At 40.5% G+C, this 20691-nt stretch overlaps 1 protein-coding gene across 1 annotated transcript in view; it reads right to left on the bottom strand.

The window, feature by feature from the left end:
- The window catches only part of DPY19L1 (dpy-19 like C-mannosyltransferase 1), a 99250-nt gene that overhangs the window by 12953 nt on the left and 65606 nt on the right, over positions 1 to 20691 (bottom strand). Inside the window, exons 11-17 of the mRNA XM_056118228.1 lie at positions 17428 to 17514; positions 15679 to 15738; positions 15054 to 15134; positions 10140 to 10241; positions 6639 to 6710; positions 3680 to 3729; positions 481 to 505 (exon numbers count right to left, since the gene is read on the bottom strand). Of these exons, the coding sequence (XP_055974203.1) occupies positions 481 to 505; positions 3680 to 3729; positions 6639 to 6710; positions 10140 to 10241; positions 15054 to 15134; positions 15679 to 15738; positions 17428 to 17514 (477 nt within the window). The remainder of the gene's footprint in view (positions 1 to 480; positions 506 to 3679; positions 3730 to 6638; positions 6711 to 10139; positions 10242 to 15053; positions 15135 to 15678; positions 15739 to 17427; positions 17515 to 20691) is intronic.

The raw sequence follows: 20691 nt of genomic DNA on the forward strand, positions 1-20691 counted from the left end.
CTAATCTGTTGAATATGTAGGGAAGAGTACATTGAAAAATGATCTTGCTTTCTGAAACAAGACTTCAAATCACTTTCACACCTCTCAGTCACCAAGGGATGACACGCTAGGCCTCCAGGAGCTGCTAGGTCACAGCGACAGAGCCCACATTTCTGAACTGACAGCTGCTGCCTGAGGAACACCCCAAGGAATACTGAGCCACAGGCAACCCTAGGAGTGGTCCCCCTCAGACCTTGGGACAGGCCCATCACACGTGCATCCACTCTCTGGCCCCAGTATCACCCGCTCTGTGTGTGCCTGGTCCTGCAGAGCCCATGGGTGACAGAGACAGCTATGTGTCAACTCGCACACTCCTCTGAAGATGACCAGGGCACCAACCTACACACTTACCAACTAGAACGAGAAAATTTCAAATAGAAAACTTTCAAACAAGGATAAAATGCAAATGCAAGTGAAATTTTAGTAATGCTTTATCTTTACCTCTCCATGATCAAACTGCTGCTTCCTGAAATGAAAAATAATACTACTATTAAATCTGATTCAGGTACTTCAATTGCATGCATTCTTTTCTTTCAAAGAGGAGTTTTACAGCTCCTGTGTTTCCTCACGACACACAACAGTTATATAAATAAGAATAACTGAAACTGATAAACACTGCATTCCTGAAGTCCCGTAAGAATGTATTTCTGAGAAAAAGTGCTCTGTGCCACATACCTGGCTTCCCAGCTACTCGGCATGCTGGCAAAAGCCGTCAGTGGTGAGGCCCAGACCATCTTGGTGACCCCCACAAAGGGAGGGGTGGAGGATTGGGAAGTGTCCCCAGTCCCACCCCATGAGGCCTCAACCTCTGACCACCCGTACAGAAGGGAGCTGCTTGAGACACATGAGCACCCCAGTGCTCACCTGCTCCATCCCATCCCCACCTATCTACCTGCTTGTTCTCATCACTTGACTGAGCCATCTTTGTGAAAATGGAAATTCAGCCACCCCACTGTCTTACTCGGAAACCCCCATTTCAGAATCAGACCCACAAATCCTCGCCATGCCACCCCGACTCCCCCGGGCTGATCCCACTTCTCAGCCTAGAAATTCCTTCCCACCAGCCCCCCACCCATCCCCATAATACTCACGATATCACACCACAGCAGAGGCACCTATGCCACGCTCACCTCTACACCCTGCCTGACGGCCTCAGAGCAAACACCTTGTAATGTGCAGTTTACTTGGCTGTTATATATCTCTCCCCACTAAAAACAAAAACTGTTCCAGAAGCATCCAGGGCCCAATCCATGGTCCATTCCTTTACTCCCTTCACCGAGCACTGAGGACCCTGAAGACACAGCCGCACACAAGGTGGAAAATGACCTTTGGCCTCTCTGAGCAAGCTGAGGGACACAAAGCAAACAAGGAAACCAGGCAAGAAGGAAACCAGGATGAAAGACGCAGGGGTGCAGAGCGGCTGCAATGGCGCACACAGCCCCTGAGGTCACCAAGAGCCGCTTCTGTGAGGCCTGCAGGGGCTAAGAGGCTGACTGGTACTCTCCCGAGGAGCGGGGAGCGGATTCCACAGAGAGCAGAGCTGGGCACAGCAGGATGGAGGATGGGCTCAGCGGGCGGCGGGTCAGAGCGACACAGGGAGGAGGGAGGGCCCTCGGAGGCATACGGCAGGAGCACACTCAGGGCTCAGGCCCATATCCAGAGTCTGAGACTCTCACTAGAAACCCAGTGGACACAACAAACAGGGGGCATGTTTAGGCGTCAAACAAAAGTGCATGAGCTGAGAACACACACCTTCTCTCCCAGAGCCCATGGGTTTCCAGACTCAAATAGGGCCTGGCCCACAGAATTCCAATTCTATTTTGAATGGCAGAATGATGTAATGATTCAATAAACTAAACTACTCACAACCCATAAGCATGCAATTTGAAAATATGGTTTCAGAATACTGCTACACTAGCATATCAGTGAATTATGGCAGACCACTTTGTTGATTCTTCCTAGTGCCAAGTAAAAATTATCAGTTACCATTCACAGAACATGACAACATTAATATGCTCAGTACTTCCCATTAATTCTAAATAATCCCCATCTAAAGTCAACTCTGTCACAATTCACTGTGGAGGAAAGAAAGTCAGACAGCTGCTGGAAAAACCCGACGGGCACTCTGGCTCATTTTGGAGACGATGTATTTCCTCTGCAGCATGCTGCCTCTTCCCAACTTTACCTCCTTGCTCCCTGAACAAAGGGACACTGGAAACTCACATCTCTGATGACCTCCTACCTTACTCCATCTTCCACTGGCATGTGACTTTGGTACTTATGCAGAATGAAAGTTCAAAGTTTCCTTCTTCTAGAAACGCTCTGCTCCTACTTTCACTGAAAACCCCAGGAAGCTCAGTGGTTTTTTTTCTATGATTATTCCTACAGATGAGTCACTCTTGAAAGGAATTCTTTGTTTCAGTTAAAAGGTTCACCTTTCCATTCCAGAACTACATGTTACAGCTAGAACTCGAAGCTCCTTTGCAAACTCTTCAGAAAGAATGTCATCTCAAATGAAGAGAAATTTTACATCATATATCAGAAACTCCTGCCTCCTCCCTCCTCCAAGGCTCTTCAGGTACAAGCAAGTAAAGAACTATTTCTAAATAAAAACAAGAGTTGTCTCAAGAGCATATGCAATAATTTATCACTGGTTTGTGGAAACTTAGAAGAGAATAAAATATAAGCTTTCCTTACATTTTTTTAATAAAAGAAAATAAAATACAGACACATAAATTCAACAATCTCTATCTTCCCCCAAAAGACTCACAAAGGAACGAACACAGAGTTAACAATTCTTTTACTCCAACTTCCAGTCCTACACAAAGGCACAAGGATGACAGAATACCAGAGGAAGGTAACAACTTGCCATGGTTAAAGAACAGAAAGGAAGCAAGGGGGGGTCAGAGCACAGGAGCATTGACGGAAAAGGAAGGCGTGTGTTTCTTTTTTTCAACTGTGAGTATCCTTCATTTTCTTTTAGATTTTTATTACTTTCCTGCTAGCAAAAATTTTTAGGTAAGATAAGGACTCTGTCATACACTGCAACTATTTCCCCAATGCCTTTTTCTTTGAACAATATTTATAATACCTTTACCAGAGAATCTGGCCAGCATTCTCAGTTTTTCATTCTAGCTTATGGTTTTTAAGGCATGGTTAACAGAGTCTCTTTCATGCTAAAACTATAAATAATAACAACCAACTCTTGATTAATCTGGGGGCTTCATTTTTTTTCATACTTAATTTTTGTGTAAAAGCTGAGGTATAGATCCAGTTTGACATTTTCCTACTTTTTTCTCAACTGGGTCTAAAGCCAGCAAGAAAATAATTTATTTTTTGCTGCTAATCGAAAGCATAAGGTGCAGCACACAGCATGTGAGGCCACTGCCAGGTCGCTATGTGGGGGTCTGGGGGTACAGGTCATGGGAGGGCCACTGCCAGGTCACACACGGCAGGTGTGGGGGACAGGCCAGGTGAGGGCCACTGCCAGGCCACACAGGGTGGGTCTGGGGGGACAGGCCACGCAGGGCAGGGTCTGGGGGACAGACCGTGTGCTGCACTCTGCGTAGTAGAGCATAGTGAAGAAAGGAAGCACCGACTACACTGAGAGATAAGAGGTTAAAATTAAACATGTATTTACCTGTTGGGTGTCTGCTGTTGGGCGAAGAAACCCCACATGTCACTGATAATCTGTAAACAGATTTTCAAATACTTTAGAAACGCTAATTCAGGGCAGGGAAGATCAAGACGTTAACTATTTTCTCAAATCTTCAATATTTATTAAAAATATATGAAGTACAAGGTAAGCGATTAAAGAGTTACTGCAACAATAAAAGTTCACATTGCAGAGCACTTACTCATACCCAATATATACCCAATACCTAATACCACTGTCTGAGTAAACATCCTCATTTTAGAAAGGAGCAACTTGAAGGGGAAAGAGCAACTTGAAGGAGCAAGAGAGGGGGCCCCACTCCTAACCCCAGGGGCGCGCTGGTCCTCAGTGTCTGCCGCTATGGCAGGAACTGTGACACACACTCACACAGAGACTCGGCTCAAGCTCTGCCCAGACCAGCCTTACTATCTCAGCAGGAATTGGAGGTGACAGCAGAATCTGCCCCGCTCCACACCACAGATGGGAACAAACTGCCAATGCTATTCTGGACCTGAAAACCGTCCATGAAGCCAACAGAGAGAATGGTCTAGTTTGAGTGGGTAGGGCGGGGGCTCCAAGCAGTTTGGGGCTGAGGGCAGGGGGCACACCTGGGGGTGCTTGGCTGCTCTGGGGGCTGGGCAATGTTACTGTTCAGGTTCAGCAGTCCTGGGTGTCACCCGGACCACACCTAATGGTGCTCAGAGGGCCATGTTGTGCCGGAGACCCCACCCACGCTTCTGTACGCTTAGGGTCCAGACCTTTTGAACTATCTTCCTGGCCGTGAAATCTGATTTTTAAGTGCCAGGCTCCCAAATGTTTGAAAATAAATTTCTCCATCTGAAATATTTCTTTTTTAAATCCAACATTTCAGCTTCTTCAGTCTGATCTCATGTTTTATTATCTCCGGTCATCCAGGTGACAGTCTTGACAATGCCTACTGGACTGCCAACACCTAACATTTTCCTACTTCCTAATAACTGCATGCTCACGCAGAGTATGCAAAGTACAAGGGAAGCCCTAGAGCACTGAGCAGAAGCTGGCAGAAAATGACCAGGGAAGATGTGAGGACAGTTGCTCGAGGAGAAAGCCAACGCCACACATAGCCCAGCGAGGCCCAAGTCTGTCCCCACTCTCCTCCTGTGGACACGATGTGAAACTCAACAGCCTCTCTGAGCTTCCAACCCTGCTGCTGTCAGATGGGGTAACAACATCTGTACTCCACTGAACTTGTCAACCAATCAACTGAAATAATGTTTACACAACATTTTGGGAGATTTCAAAGCAGAGTAAGAATACAGAATATGAACAATAATTATAGTTCAGAATATTCTATCATTACAGAATATTATATTAATACAGAAAACACTAGCTACAAATTAGATAACGTTTATGTCTGTCATGTTTTTCAGTTATGGATTAATTCCAATTCATCCTTAAAACACTTGTAAATAGAGTTCACCAACTCTTAAAAAAAGAGAATATCACACCACTTCTTCCTTAAGTCTCGAATACCTGTGATAATACTGGGTTATGAAGACCACTATCAAAAACTGAAAGTTTATTTTTATCAAGTCTAGAAGACATTGTTAATATTATTTTCTTCTTAATAATAGGTATAGCTACGATAACACTGGCTCGTCCTTTCTCCTCCCTCCTTTCTCTCTTGCTGCAGGGAGCTTAGGTTAATTGGGTTACACTCATCACAGTGTTCCGAAGGCACTCCCATTCCTCCGTGTTTATCTTTAAGCTCTTCTCTGTGCTCTGCTTCCCCTATCTGTTAATCACCTATATCCCCAAATCAGACCCTATGCCTTGTAAGGTCCAATCCTTCTAAGCACTCTGGATTTCGTATTTGTAAGGGAAATACTGCTTTTCTCTTTCCCTTATATCCTTTGCAGTTTACTTTAGTGCAATGTCCTTTTTGTACAGACACAGGAAGACAGTTAATGCTATGCCTTTGTAACCTGGGAGTTAACTGACTTCTTATAATATTTACTCCTGGGCATCTGTTATGTGTACTCGACTTAAACCTCAGTTACCCTTAGTTACTAGCACCCCAAAAGGAGGATCCCAAAGAAGGGACTTGGATGAACTCAGGGCTATCCAGGCATCAAATCAGGTCAGGCCAAGTAAGTGCCATAAAACAGGGAATACTGTCTGCCATGGAGGCAAAGGGAGGGTGGGGAAGGGGGGTATACAGGGGAGATTGGTGGTGGGGAATGTGCACTGGTGGAGAGATGGGTGTTTGATCATTGTGTGATTTTAACTCAAACATGAAAGCTTGTAACTTTCTCATGGTGATTCAATAAAATTTAAAAAAACAAACAAACACACACAAGAAAACAACGTAGTAAGTTAAGAGCAGTCATGGACAAATTCTGTCATGACTCAAAGAGAAGTGTCTGGACAAGGACTCTGCTGGTGTTAGGAAGGACTAATCTGCCCTGAGGACTGTAGTCTGGGATCTATAGTGAGATGCCCCCAGGAAAGCCACCCTATAAGCTTAACATATCTCTTACTGTGTCCATATACATGGCTCATGGCCAGAGAATGCACATGGTATGAGCCTAACACATTTGCTAACACACAAATAGGCATATACCAGAGTGATACTTAGAAAGTTACATATAAAGTATTTTAGGGAAATGTTACATACAAGTTAAAAATTACTCAAAAGCAATTTACATGATGCAAAAAGATTCTATCACAGTTCTTTTTTTTCAAAATACATAGCTACAAAACCTGAATCATTCTTTTACCATGTTTATGCTAACAGAATATTTTTAAGACTTGTAAATATTATCAAAGATGATGACCAAGAGAACACAAAAATAGCTTATTAAATCATGCTGTCCCACTAAAAAATAGCCTAGAATACGCATCGACTGTGTGGAAACAAGCAAATGTCTTGTTCTAAGAAAGAGCTGGCAAGTAATGGACATACCTTTCTAACAATTGCGAGGAACACGACAAGGACAACTGGAAGCAACAATGTCTTTGTATACCGCAGTGGAGTCTGAAAATCAGAAAACATTTCAATAGAGGAAATTCTGTTTTACACAGATGCACTGTGATTTGAAATAATAATTAATTTTGGGGGCCACAGCCAGTGGTGTTCAGTGGAACATATGGGATGCCGGGGATTAAAGGCAAGTGCCCTACCCACTACAGTATCACTCTGGCCCCTACTTGATTTAATTTTTAAAAGAAAATGTAAAAGAAAAGTATTAACCCATCTAGAGCCCACTCTTATCATAAATACTGAAGATGCATTTCCACAGAAACAAATATGCCCCAAAATACTAAGCTCAAAAATACTAATACAGTTCCCAGTGATATGTAAGCAGAAATTACTGTTCACTTCTAGTGGTTTTTAACTAGAAAGCTCAACTCCTAAAGTAAATACTCCTTCCGATGGAATCAGATTATTCTATAAAGTAAGCAGAGAATAAAAACATTATCTAGTTCACACATGAGACTAATATTTATAAAAGGGATAAAATTTGCTTTTCCTTTAATAAAAATGGGTAATAGTAACAACAAAGTCCTACAGATTCTGATCATGTGTATCTCTCAAGAATCTTGGTCACAATCTTAATTTACTGGTAATGCTCCTGGCTCTGTACTCGGGAAGTACTCCTGGTGGTGCTCTGGGAACCATATGGATGTTGGGAACCGAAACTGGGTAGGGCACATACAAGGCAAACACTTTACCCGCTGTAATACCTCTCCAGCCCCAGTACATAGTTATTTTTAAATCTATTTCTAGTTTCTAGACTTTAAAGTGACTTAATCTAAGCAAATATAAACTAAAGTGTTTAAGTAAGATGCCATTTGCTGATTACAGTCAATAATTAATGTAAGACTAGCTATCTGTCTTTTCTAACAGCTACATAGTACTCCATTGTGTAAATGTACCAAAGTTTCTTTAACCAGTCATCTGCTCTTGGGCACTCAGGTTTTTTCCAGATTCTGGCTATTGTAAAGAGTGCTGCAATGAACAAACAATTGCAGATGTCACTTCGTCTATACCTTTTTTGCCTCTCTGGGATATATTCCCAGGAGTGCTATAGCTGGGTCAAATGGCAGATCAAATTCTAATTTTTTGAGAATCGTCCATACTGTTTTCCAAAAGGGTTGGACCAGCCGGCATTCCCACCAGCAGTGAAGGAGGGTCCCTTTCTCGCCACATCTGCGCCAGCATTGGTTGCTTTTGTTCTTGTGGATGTGGGCCAGTCTCTGTGGTGTGAAATGATATCTCATTGTGGTTTTGATCTGCATCTCTCTGATGATTAGTGATGTAGAGCATTTTCTCATGTGCCTTTTTGCCAGTCGAATTTCTTCTTTGCGAAAGTTTCTGTTCATTTCCTCGCCCCATTTTTTGATGGGGTTGGGTGATTTCTTCTTGTGGAGTTTAACCAGTACCTTGTATATCCTTGATATCAACCCCTTGTCGAATGTGTATTTGGTGACGAAGTTATGAAATTTACATACAAGTGGTACTACATGGAAAGTATCATGTTAAGCGAAATGAGTCAGAAAGAGCGGGATAGACACAGAAAGATTGCATTCATCTGGGGAACATAAAGCAACAAAAAGGAAGACTAACACCCAGGAATGGTTGAGATTAGTACCAGGAATTTTGCTCCATGACTGGAAGGCCAGCCACATGTGCTAGGTGAAAAGGAAGCTCAGATAGAGAAGAGAGCACCAAATAAAGGGTGTTTTGAGGACCCTCCCAGGGTGGGAGAAGCATGCTAAAAGTAGTCTATAGACCAAACATGATTGCCACTCAATGCCTCTCTTGCAAAACACAGTACCCAAAAGAAGAGAGAGAGAACAAGTGGTAATACCCTGCCACAGAGGCAGGATGGGACGGGAGGGGGGATGGGGGGGATGCTGGGACCCGTGGTGATGGATGACGGGCACTGGTGGAGGGATGGGCACTTGATTATTGTATAACTGAAACCCAAGCACAAAATTTGTAAGTCTATAACTGTACCTCATAGTGTTTCACTAATAATTAATTAATTAAAAACAGAATTACTCTATAAAAAAAAGAAAAAATAAAAGAGACTAGCTATCCGATATAGGCGTTTACCTTAAAATAAAGCAACATGTTAAAATGTACTTCATTATCTTTAAAAAATTTAACAGTTGAAACAATTTTGAAATTATGTTCTTTTTTTTTCCCAATCAATCACTAGAGTCTGACTGACAACACTTTCTGGAGAAATTTATTTAAGTTCTTCAAGGCAACGTACCAGGACCAAACATTTTAGGACAAGGAACTATTTTGAGCACACAGAGACTCAGGGAGTTCTGCGTCCATGCGCTCTTCCTTAGGAATCCTTCACTTCTTGGTCTGACACTTTCTTCAGACCCCACTGAGGACACGCACAGCCTTGAGTCCTGTACTCGGATCTATGCAGCACTGTCTATGCCCGCTTCTGCAATGCTGTCCTCAGGTGCTACCGTTCCTCTCCCCTGCCCTCAGGCATCACATGGCAAAGCCTTTTGCTGGAACACAGGAAATAAAGACTGAAAGAGCATGGCTGGACATGCACACTAGGAGGCCTGGCTCCAAGCTTGCGTAGTGTGATGCGCTAGAGGTCACTGGCCTGTACTCGGGACAGGGCCCGACTGAACAGTGGGGTGAATGGGAAATGAGGACCAGAGACCTCTGTTGTAGTTCAGTGGACACACACATCTGTGGTGGAATGTGTTTCAGGTAATAAAATGTAGTAAATCCGGGTTCCATTAGTACTATCAGCATATGCTCATTTGCTTGACCACACGAGCTCATAAAACACTGCAAAAATATCTCTTCTACAACACGGAAATGTCAATGCCTAAATAACTAATTTTGTCCGTATAATATATGTTCCCAGCATACTCTTAGAAATTAGTAAGCTATGCCACAAAGAATCAGTATCACTTGTTTAAGAACATCAAGTGATATCACAGACTTTGGTCTTACAATCCACCAAACCGCTGTCTGGTTTTCTTTCACATATCTAAGTAGTTTTGGAATAAAAAATGTTCTTGGAATGAAAAACGTACACTCCAATGTACTCATTCTTATTTCAGAGCAATGAGATCATTCAGCTAACCACAAAGTGAGAGGAAATGTAAGGGCTCGAGTGCTACTCTGAATTAATGCTTTCTCTGAAAAGAGGCAACTTGACATGGCTCTGTTTATTCATCCAAAAAGCCATTGCTTGTTTGAATGCATGCGTCTAAATTATCACACGAGAGAAGCCCATCTATTTCAGGGAGATGAACTAATGTAAATAGGAACATTCTCCTCTAAGCTGCCTGATTTTCCTTATTTCTTGAAACAAAGAAACAGCAGCAGAGAGCACAGACCAGCAAAATAGGAGCGACATTTCATAAAAAGGACGGCTGGGAATCTGAGGGAGGAAAACTAGAAATCACATCTTACCTCTTTTTCCATAAAGTCAAACTCTGCCGCACAGGTATACAGTAAAGTATCAAAATCCTTGTAACTGAAGAATTTTGATGTGAGTAAGTTACCGATGTGAGCCTAGTGAGGACAGAGGAGCTGGCATTAGTTGGCATCCTGTACTATCGACCCATTCTGCTCTAACAGGGCTGCCCCCCACACAGAAGTTGCTGACACGGGGGAAACGCTGTGCTCTGGCACATCCCGTCCGCCTGGTGCCCACCATCATTTATGGACAAAACAAAGACTTTGAGGCTGTGCCTACTCGCTCCTCAAAATCACTACACCAAGTCTCCTTTGCTCAAGCCTCCCAGATGTGGTGGGTTTGCAAACGGACGTGATGCCAATCTTCAAGGGATAACGTACAGGAAGTCAAGAAAGGAAATTAAGGATTCAGATTACTGGAAAGACTTTTTTGAACTGTAGTGGACCTTGAAACTGACACCAGTGTAATTCTTTAAAATGTATCACGCGTTCTCATATCCCTTTATCTACTTTTCACAAAAAAATCATGAAAGGTTAAAAAAAAAACTAGACAAAAAAAAAAATGAAGATATTTGCCAAACTTTTAAGTTCACCATTACCTAAAAAAATGCAGGACTCAAAGGAGAAAAGAAAGATTAAATCTAAGATATACCATACCAAAAACTCATACATGATTATAAATAAAATGGGGCAATCTGGGTGAAACTGCTAAGCCATCTTAAAATATTTTGTCTTTTGGGGGAAGAAATGCATATGAAAAATTTAGGAATGAGATAATACTTTAAAATGCTTTTAAATATCAATCAAATAAAAAGGAGTTTTTAGGGGCTGGAGAGATAGTACAGTGGGTAGGGCGCTTGCTTGCATGTGGCCAACCCAAGTTCAATCCCTTGCATCTTGTAGGTTTCCCTGAGCCCACCAGGAGTGATCTCTGAATGCAGAACCAGGAATAAGCCCTGAGCACAGCCTGGAATGGCCCCAAAACCAAAAAAAGAAAAGGAAAGGGAAAAAAAAAACAAAGAAAGAAACAAAAATGTTTTTAAAAGTAAAAACATTGGAAAATCTCAGATGGTATGGAGGAAACAAGTCCTAAATATAAAAATAATTGTCACAAATATAAAGAAGTCTACTTCACTATTTAGAGGACAGATAATTAAACTGAACACTGTCGCTCTGTAGCACTGTCACACTGTCCTCCCATTGTTCATCGATTTGCTCAAGCAGGCCTAGTAATGTCTCCATTGTGAGACTTGTTACTGTGTTTGGCAAATCGAATACGTCACATGAGGAAAAATTCAAAATTAAGTTTTCTACAAAAGAGATATTTAAAAGTAATGAGAAAGGTAAAACTAGACAAGAAGACATATCAAATACATGGAGCCAAATAAATTTAGCCTTAGCAATTGTCATGTCTCACAAAACTGAGTTCAAGCAATAATTACATATACACGATATGACAAATGACATTAAATACTGGCAAACTGTAGCACTAAGCAAGACAATACACATCATGAACATATTTGCAGTGAACAGTAAAGATTCAAATTATATACACGAGCTGGCAAAACTGCAGGAAGAAACTGACACCCTGACGGCATTCACTGGAAATCTTAATGTTGTTATCTAGATTAAACAAAAATGCAGACAAAGCTAACACAACGGCTGAATGAGATCAGAAAGCCACAGAGAACAAACATCCATAGAGAAAACCTCCACTTCACCCTTCTGGTTTCAAATGCTTTTGGAGGGCTGGGCCACCAGCACAGCAGCATGCGCTCCTCTGAGCCACACACCTACCTCTCACATGGGGTCTTCAACACAGCTATTTGTCTTTGCTCTGTCTTTTTCTCTGGGCCCCGGGCAGTGTGAGGGGTCTGAAGCTGCACAGGCCTGACAACTCAGTGCACAGCCACTGGGCTCAGAGGTCCTAGGCATCACACAAGGGCCCTCACATATGCCAGGTATGCACCGAAACCCTCACTCACCTCACCTGCCCACGCCACCAGGAAAGTCCCTTTTCAAGTGTTCACATTTCATTACACATTTTCAAAGAACAAATAATAAATACAACTGTTTTAATCAGAAACAGAGAAAAATTAGAATGGGGCCACTCCCTGAGCCCAGCTCAGGGCGCCATACATGGTACTGGGGATCAAACTCAGGCTGGTCATATTCAAGGAAGCGCCTTACCAGGTTTATTATCACTCTAGCTCTGAGTGATAAAACAAAACAAAACAAAAAGCCAAAAAAACTTAATAAGGTCTCTGAATCAACTTTTAAAGGTGACCCATTTGTACAATACACAGAAAGTGGGGAAAAGCAAGAAAATATAAACTAGCTATGCAAGTCTGATCGGATTAAAAATCCAAATAAGGAAAGTTAAGTAACTGATCAATTCAAACTCCAGACTTAAACTTGCTGAGAAGTTTCAAAAGTGGGACCAAAGGTAAGTAAAACCTGCTACCCCCATCCATGTCTCTGGCGTGCAGGTTTGTAAAGAAAAGCTCTGAATGCTGGAGGGAGGCAACCCATTTGTAAGAGACATGTACATGGATAAAGGAAAACCTCCCCTGGCAAAACAAATTGATTTAAAAATCTTAAGACTCGGGGGTATGGTGCTGCCAGCAGGTCAATCTGTACCTGTGAGCCAAGTGCATCAGCAGCCTGATGGCGACTTCAGACTTCCAGATACTCCAAAATTGCTGCTATGCCTTTGGCCAGACCCCAAAAACTTGGGGCAAAGTTTACCAAGAAAGTGGCCAAAAGTTTGGTATGTGGGAGACACACCCACAAACCACCTCTGGCTCAGCTATATAATTGGAGGCAAGGCCTCTTTGGTTCCTGATCGAACTGCTTAACGGCCATGATCCCAGAGACTCAGAAACAAATCTCGAAACCCAGCAGCCTTTGGCAGAAATGAGTGCGGACCCCATAGTAGGTTACTGTCACCGAGCCACCTCAGGGGGAAAAGGTTGCTGCCCCTCCGCCTGCTCCCCCTTGGCAGCTCGGTGGCCACCATCGTCCAGAGGCCATTGGACAGTCAGGTTTGGACCCTCAGTGCTGAGACATGCAGGGCCTCACAGGATGGAGGTGGAGCCAGCCCTTTCCTCCCTGCCCCAAAGAGTTCAATGAGTCACTGCCCACGAATGGCCTCTCTGGCTCCTGATCAAGCTGCTTTAACAGTCATGATCCAAGAGACCCAGGAACAAATCTCAAAATCCAGCAGGTTTTGGCAGAAATCCCTCCAGATTTAATTGTTAAACTTTCGGAATTCCAAAATCGTGCGGCCACTACTGCAGCCACAAGATATCATATGTTATTCATAACCAGCAATAGAAAACAAATTGTCTACTGTTGCCTTTTCAACAGATCTAAGTGTTGGTAAAATCCCAAATAATAATGGTGGGTCTGGTGTTGAAATATTGAATGTAATCAAAGTAGAGAGAGAGTAATGTGGAAATCATCTGCCCCACAGGTAGGGGGAGGGTGTGGGATGGGGGTGTACTGGGGTTTTTGGTGGTAGAAAATGGGCACTGGCGAAGGAATGGGTGTTTCATTTGTATGACCGAGACTTAAACCCGAAAGCTTTGTAACTGCTCTCATGGTGATTCAATAAATAAAATTATAAAAAAGGGGGGGAAAAAAAAGTAAGGTGGAGTTCATGCCCAATCCAATCAGCCAAAACAATGGCTGAATAAACAGCAATACTCCTACATAAAAATAAACAAATAAATAAAAATCTTAAGACTAGATATAATGCAAAGATCTCAGTGAGAATTTGCACTAATTAAATCCTATAGTAATAAAAAAAAACATGAAACAATGATACAGATGAGATGGATGTTTCACTAAAATTACAAACTATCAAAGAAGTTTCCTGAGAATGTGATTTAGAGTAGAAAATCTTCCATGAAGTAAACTCAGAATCTGAGAGCAACCAACTCAGATTCTACCAAACATCTAAGGACGAAACAATCATTCACCCATATCTTCATGAATATAGACAAAAATATCAGTCAACCATTTCCAGCAAAATAAAGGGAAAAAATGACACACTAGAAGTATATGATGCTATCTAAGAAATCATGACTGGGTCAATATGAAATCACTTAATATCAGAGCCTTTAGATATGGCAGAGAAAGCCCAACAGATCTAATTCCTCGCTACTATAAATCTCAACAAAGCTGTCAAAAATAACCTTACACAGGGGTTCTAGAAATTGGGTGGAAAGTAGGTGGAAAAAAATTCATTCACTAAAAATCTTTTCTTAAACGGTTAACTTGGATTAAATTACCTGTGAAGGCTTATAAACAAATCTTTCACAAGTATTGATTTTTATAAGTCTTGACAGAACTGAGAGAAAAAAAAGAATGAGACTTTCAGGGCCTGGAGTGATAGTACAGCAGGGAGGGCATTTGCCTTGCGTGTGACCCCAGCATCCCATATGGTTCCCCGAGCACTATCAGGAGTAATTCCTAAGCACAGAGCCCTGAGCATCGCCCACCAGGTATGGCCCAAAATTGTAACAACGACAAAAAAATGAGACTATGATCTCCTGTTTCAGAGGTGCTGAAAAATGAAGTCATTCTCTATTACAATAGGGTTGTTGAAGAAGCCCCAAAAGTCTAGATAGACTAAAATCCATGCTTCAACATCTAGAGCTTTTTAGCTTTGAATTTTTAAAATCATTGTAATATACAAATATCTTTATCAACACAGTGAGTTACGTTAAGTAATTAATTTTGAAAAATAGAGACCATACAGTTAATTTATTTCCTAATAGAGTGATAATTAAAGAGATAAATGATAGACTTCAACTTAGAATTTAATAGTGATACTTCAAAACCGCAAGTAATTCATTCTTAATTCTTTTCCAGTCTTTTAAGAATAAGCAAAAATGCACTTACATCATCTGCAATGCCAAAGATTTTAGATGTCAAATATTTGAGTATAACAGTTCCAAACAACCAAAAACATCCCTGGATAACCTACAATAAACAAATAAAAATACATTGATGCTTCATATAAACATTCTGTAGATGGTTTAGGATGGAAAATGAAATGCCTTAAAACATCTCTGACACAAATATTTTCATATTCAAGGAAAAAAATGCTAAAAACTGCATCTAAAATTAAAATGAGTACTACTAGAAAAATCAAGGGGATATCACTGAACAACAAAAAATATATACAATTTTACTATAAAGCTAACAATTTTCATAGGAGATTTATTTAGCAGTTTCAGTACAATTCCTCTTCTGTTAACAGTTCCTTCTCCATACACTGCTTCCCTGGGGGAAAATACAGGTTAATAAAATAAGTAGCACTGGAGTTCTTTACCTATTTATCCAATATTATTATTAACTTGTTTCATAAAAAGTATAATTTGGCACATTAAAAATGAGCCCAAATATGCTGTAAAGCTATAAGAACCCTTGTGTTACATAGATCATTTCCTTAAAAGTAAAACATAAAACAAATGATATATTTTAGAGAGGGAAAACACATGCATTCAAATAGATTGATTCTTACCCATAAACTAAGTTCAGATACATTTATTTTCAGGAAATGTGGTTTCATTGCCAGTACACCCTACATGGAGAAAAATCAAACAGCAGACAGTTAATACCCCCAAATATAAATTCAAATATCAAATATCACATCTAAATAATAAGACCCAAGTGTCTAGACTAGTTTACCATGGCTGTTCTACACAGAATCATTACAAGCTCACTGACAAACATCAGAAACAACACAATTTAATCAAAGGGGATCAGGTAAGTGATTTTTTTAAGATGAAAAATAGATCACCAAATATAATTTTCTTTGACTAACATACCTAAGAACCAAGATGTATATAATAATTTCGGAGTTTTAAACAAATCTTATTTAAGTTGTATATTTATTAAACTATGATTAACTGAAAACAAATTCCAAAAATATTTCTAACCTACCAACTAAACACTCTCTGTCAAATCTCATTTTTTTTTCAGGTATATTTCAAAAGATAGCACCAAAGTGAACCCAAATTTCTTTTCAGAAATGTCTGAGTATCTGAGAATCAGATATTGCAAATATCATTCAAAATATGCTAAGATTTGGGGTTGAAATTAAGGAGAGGAAAATGTTTACAGTTAAATATGCACAAAAACACTATATTCTGTTAGTTGTTGATGTTGTTTGTTCTCATAGATCAAAATATATGGAATACACAGTAACAAGTTTAATTCTTATCTAAGATACATGCGGTGCCAAGTAACTTGTCAGGCACATAACACAGTGCAGGCGTACACTACACGGGCATTTCCTATAAAATGTATTTTCATCAGTTTTTACTTACAGGCAATCTTTTGGCTTCCCTGTCCACAGAAGCAAGAGTCACTATTTTAACATGAATGATGACAGGGCTTTCCCCATATATATATGTAAAATACCATAGTACATTTGTTACATTTCCTAATTAAAAACAGAATTCACTTCTTGGAAAAACTATTCATATTACTCTTATAGCACAACAACTCAGTAACAGTTTTCTGTCATTTGAAAGCAGCAGCATCACCTGCTAATCAATCGCCCATTTCTGTGACTGACTTTAGTCAAGTCACATAACCTGAAAAAAGTTGTGGCCCAGCCTGGGATGCAGTATGTTTTTGCATTGTAGAATGGACTCTTAGGTAACTATTATTTACTAAACAGGACAAAAAAATAGGAAAGTTTGTTTAACAGGTTCTAGAAATCAAGGTCAAAATAAGTAACTGAAAGGATTCTTGAAGAACCAGTACATTTCCAGTTAATCCATGAGATCACAATCTTATACTCAGGAAACCAGCTACACGAAAGCACTGTCACTGTCCTCCCACTGTTTATCAATTTGCTCCAGCGGGCCCCAGTAACATTGTAAGACTTGTTGTTACTGTGTTTGGCATACTGAATACATCATGGGGAGCTTGCCTGCTTGGCCAGGTGCAAGGCAAACGCCCTACCCGCTGTGCTGTTGCTCCAGCCCACAAAAGCACACACATTTAAATGTAGAGAATCATTTCTTTTCTCTTCCAGAAACTATGAGATTGGGACTTATAAGACAAAGTGCTATTTTCCAGCATTAGCTTCATTTGTTTCTTTTCTGTCTGACAGTGAGTATTGGAATTCACTATCACAATCAGATGTAGTTAATCATGCTCTTGTGACAGTTCTTGCAGAAAATGCTTCATGAACTCAAGTCAGTGATAAAGAAACTGATAAACCATTCATTTCCCATCCAGATACTTAAAGAAAACTTACCCAAATTATTACCAAAGAGGAAGCATAATAAGAAGTTAATAACATTGAGTTTCCAAACATTAAGACAAAACAAACTGCAAGAGAAATCTGGAAAAAAAATTAGAAAAAAATATAATTAATGCACATAAAACCAAAACCTTAGTTTTTAGTCTGAAAACTGCACGTGCCATGAATATAGAGTGAAAGCAGCTCCCACCCTATCTCACACTCTAAATGCTGGAGGCTCACCACTGTGAACAGTGCTCCATTCCTTTCTCCAAACAATTTCACATACACAAACTTTTCTAATTATTCAAAACAACCCATAGAAATTTAGCCCATAGAGTGAGTATACCATTGCTTGCTTTTAATCTGAATTTGTTTCAGAGTTCTCCTTATCAATCCATCCTAACTCTTTTGGTTATTTTGTTGAATAGCTAAAATAAAGGTTTTCCTCTAAAAGATGCACCATAATTGATTTAACCAGTCCACTGAGCACTGCTGGACAGTGTTTCCCAACTTGGTTTTATTATGATGTACCCCTCCCTCCCCCCTTCCCCATTAAAAATACTGCTATGAGACACATCCTTATATGTATGTGAGGTTCTTTCTCCTTCTTCACCACTATTGCCTCAGAACCAGGAAATGTTAGTGCTCAAACATCAGTGTTTGTTTTTTTTTTAATCAATAAATCAAGAAAAATGAGAAATTTCTAAGTCACAGCATAATTAACAAATATTCTAGAATTAGCATCTTTTTGAGTATCTACATTTTAACATATTTAAAAGTCATTACAGGAAAAGTCACTGCAGAATCTTTAATCCTTTTTGTCTGCTGGACAAGTAAACTGAATAATTTTGTTTAAACAGAAAAAAAAATGAGGAAATTCCAAGCAAAAAAGTTACAAAAATCTGTCCTATTATTATCAGTAAACTAGCAATTTAAAACTCTGTATACAAATAAGTAATAACTCCCTTAGTTCAACAGGTATGTTGTACCAAACTTTCCAGGAATAGTTTTCCAAACATAAAATTGACAAAAAAAAATCTAACGGGGGGCAGGGGCGGAATTTTAAATCACAAGAATGCAAAGAAATAGGAAAACATAAATCACTCAAAATAAAAACATAAACCAACAGACCAAAAGTAACTGTCATAGAGAAAATCAGATACCAGACTTACCAAGGATTTTTAAACCACTTTTGAAAGAACTAAAGATGAAGAAAAGTCAAGAATAAAGAACAAAATGATCCCCCCACCACCTAAAGAAAATATATAAAAAGAAGTGGAAAAGAAATCCTGACTTAAACACAAAAATAAAATTGAAATTAAAAATTCACATGCTGAAGTGAAAAGCATGTTTGGGCAAAACAGAAAGCACACTGGAGACAGGGCACCAGAATCAGCAGGTCTGAGGAAGAAAAGCATCCCATGCTGCAGGGACAGTCCCGCAAGCAGGGACTGGGCAGCATCACACCTGCCCGCAGTCACACTGGCTACACCTCAAGACAAAGAGGCAGAGATCACAAATGGCTCCCCTGTGAGGTGTAATCACAAGATCCTGGATGTTTAAGGTATGCAAAACAGGAGAATCTTCAGGGCAGAGAATGTGCCATAAGAATTTTTAAAGTAAGCTTTAATGTCAATAATGCACATAACATGGTAAACTTTGATTTTCTTTAATCTACTGAAAAGACAAACTGCTACAAATTCTAGGTTTGCTCTGGATAAGATAGTGTAAATATTTTTTATATTTTAAGGAATCTCCCGAGAAAGCAAGGATTTCATCCTTTATGTTCTTTATCATCAGGGCATCGACTCAGTAAACTCTTTGTAACTGTAAAAGAACAAAACATTGCTTGCAATTAAACAAGCTTCTATATGTACCATTACTAACTTCATCACTTTGGTTAAATAACCATTAATTCATAATAATCTTTGTGTTTTAAAATCTCTTGATACCTTTGTTTGACCAAATATCGCTAAATCAAAGTCTAAATGACTTCAGTTACCATGAGATGCTTTTCCAGAAGGATCCTGGGAATCCTACAAAATTGACCTCTCTTGTGCAGAGAAAGAAACTAATTAGGTTTCTTTGGTATGTTAAATTGCATGGGAAGCCTTGTCAAATAAAAAGTGTTATATTTCTGTGCCAACATAAGTCATACAAAAGTTCTTTTTGTTGTAGATGTATAGGTGTGTATGACAAAATAATCTGAATTCTAGAAAACTTCTTCACAGTTGATGCCATAGAAAATGTGATCGATGGGGCCGGAGCAATAGTACAGCAGGCAAGGCATTTGCCTTGCACACGGGAGACCCGGGTTCGGGTCCCAGCATCCCATATGGTCCCCCAAGCACCACCAGGAGTGAGTCCTCAGTGCAGAGCCAGGACTAACCCCTGAGCATCGCCGGTAAGAAACAAAAAAACAAAAAATAAGTAAATAAATAAGAAAATGTGATTGATACCTTACAATAGCATAAAGTTTTTTTTTTTTTGGTAGGAGTACTGCTATTTATTCAGCCACTGATTAGCTGATTGAATTGTGCATGAACTCCACCTTACTTTTTTTTTCCCACTTTTTATAGTTTCATTTATTGAATCACCATGAGAGCAGTTACAAAGCTTTTGGGTCTAAGTCTCAGTCATACAATGAAACACCTGTCCCTACACCAGTGCCCATTTCCCACCACCAAAACCCCCAGTATACCCCCATTCCACACCCTCCCCCTGCCTGTGGGGCAGATGATTTCCACATTACTCTCTCTCTACTTTGATCACATTCACTATTTCGACACCAGACCCACCATTATTTGAGATTTTACCCCAACACTCAGATCTGCTGAAATTTGTGTTCTATTGCTGGTTATGAATAACATATGATGTCGTGTGGCTGCAGTAGGGCCATGTGGTTTTGAAATTCCTAAATTTTAACACTTAAATCTGGAGGGATTTCTGCCAAAAGCCACTGGGTTTAGAGATCTGCTCCTGAGTCTCTGGGATCATGGCCGTTGAGCAGCTTGATGAGGAGCCAGAGAGGCCGTTCGTGAGCGATGACTTGGGGTCTCGTTGGGGTGGGGAGGACAGGCCCAGCTCCCCGCCCCCCCCATCCCGTGAGGCCCAACAAGTTTCGTCACTGCGGGCCCAAGCCTGACTGTCCAATGGCCTCTGGAGGATGACAGCCACCAAGTCGCCAAGAGGGAGCAGGCGGAGGGACAGCACCCATTCCCCCCTGGGGTGGCCCGGCGACAGTAACCTACTGCGGGGTCCGGACACATTTCTGCC

The sequence above is a fragment of the Sorex fumeus genome, unplaced genomic scaffold, assembly GCF_029834395.1.
Source record: "Sorex fumeus unplaced genomic scaffold, SorFum_2.1 ptg000037l, whole genome shotgun sequence".
In the NCBI taxonomy this organism is placed as follows: Eukaryota; Metazoa; Chordata; class Mammalia; order Eulipotyphla; family Soricidae; genus Sorex; species Sorex fumeus.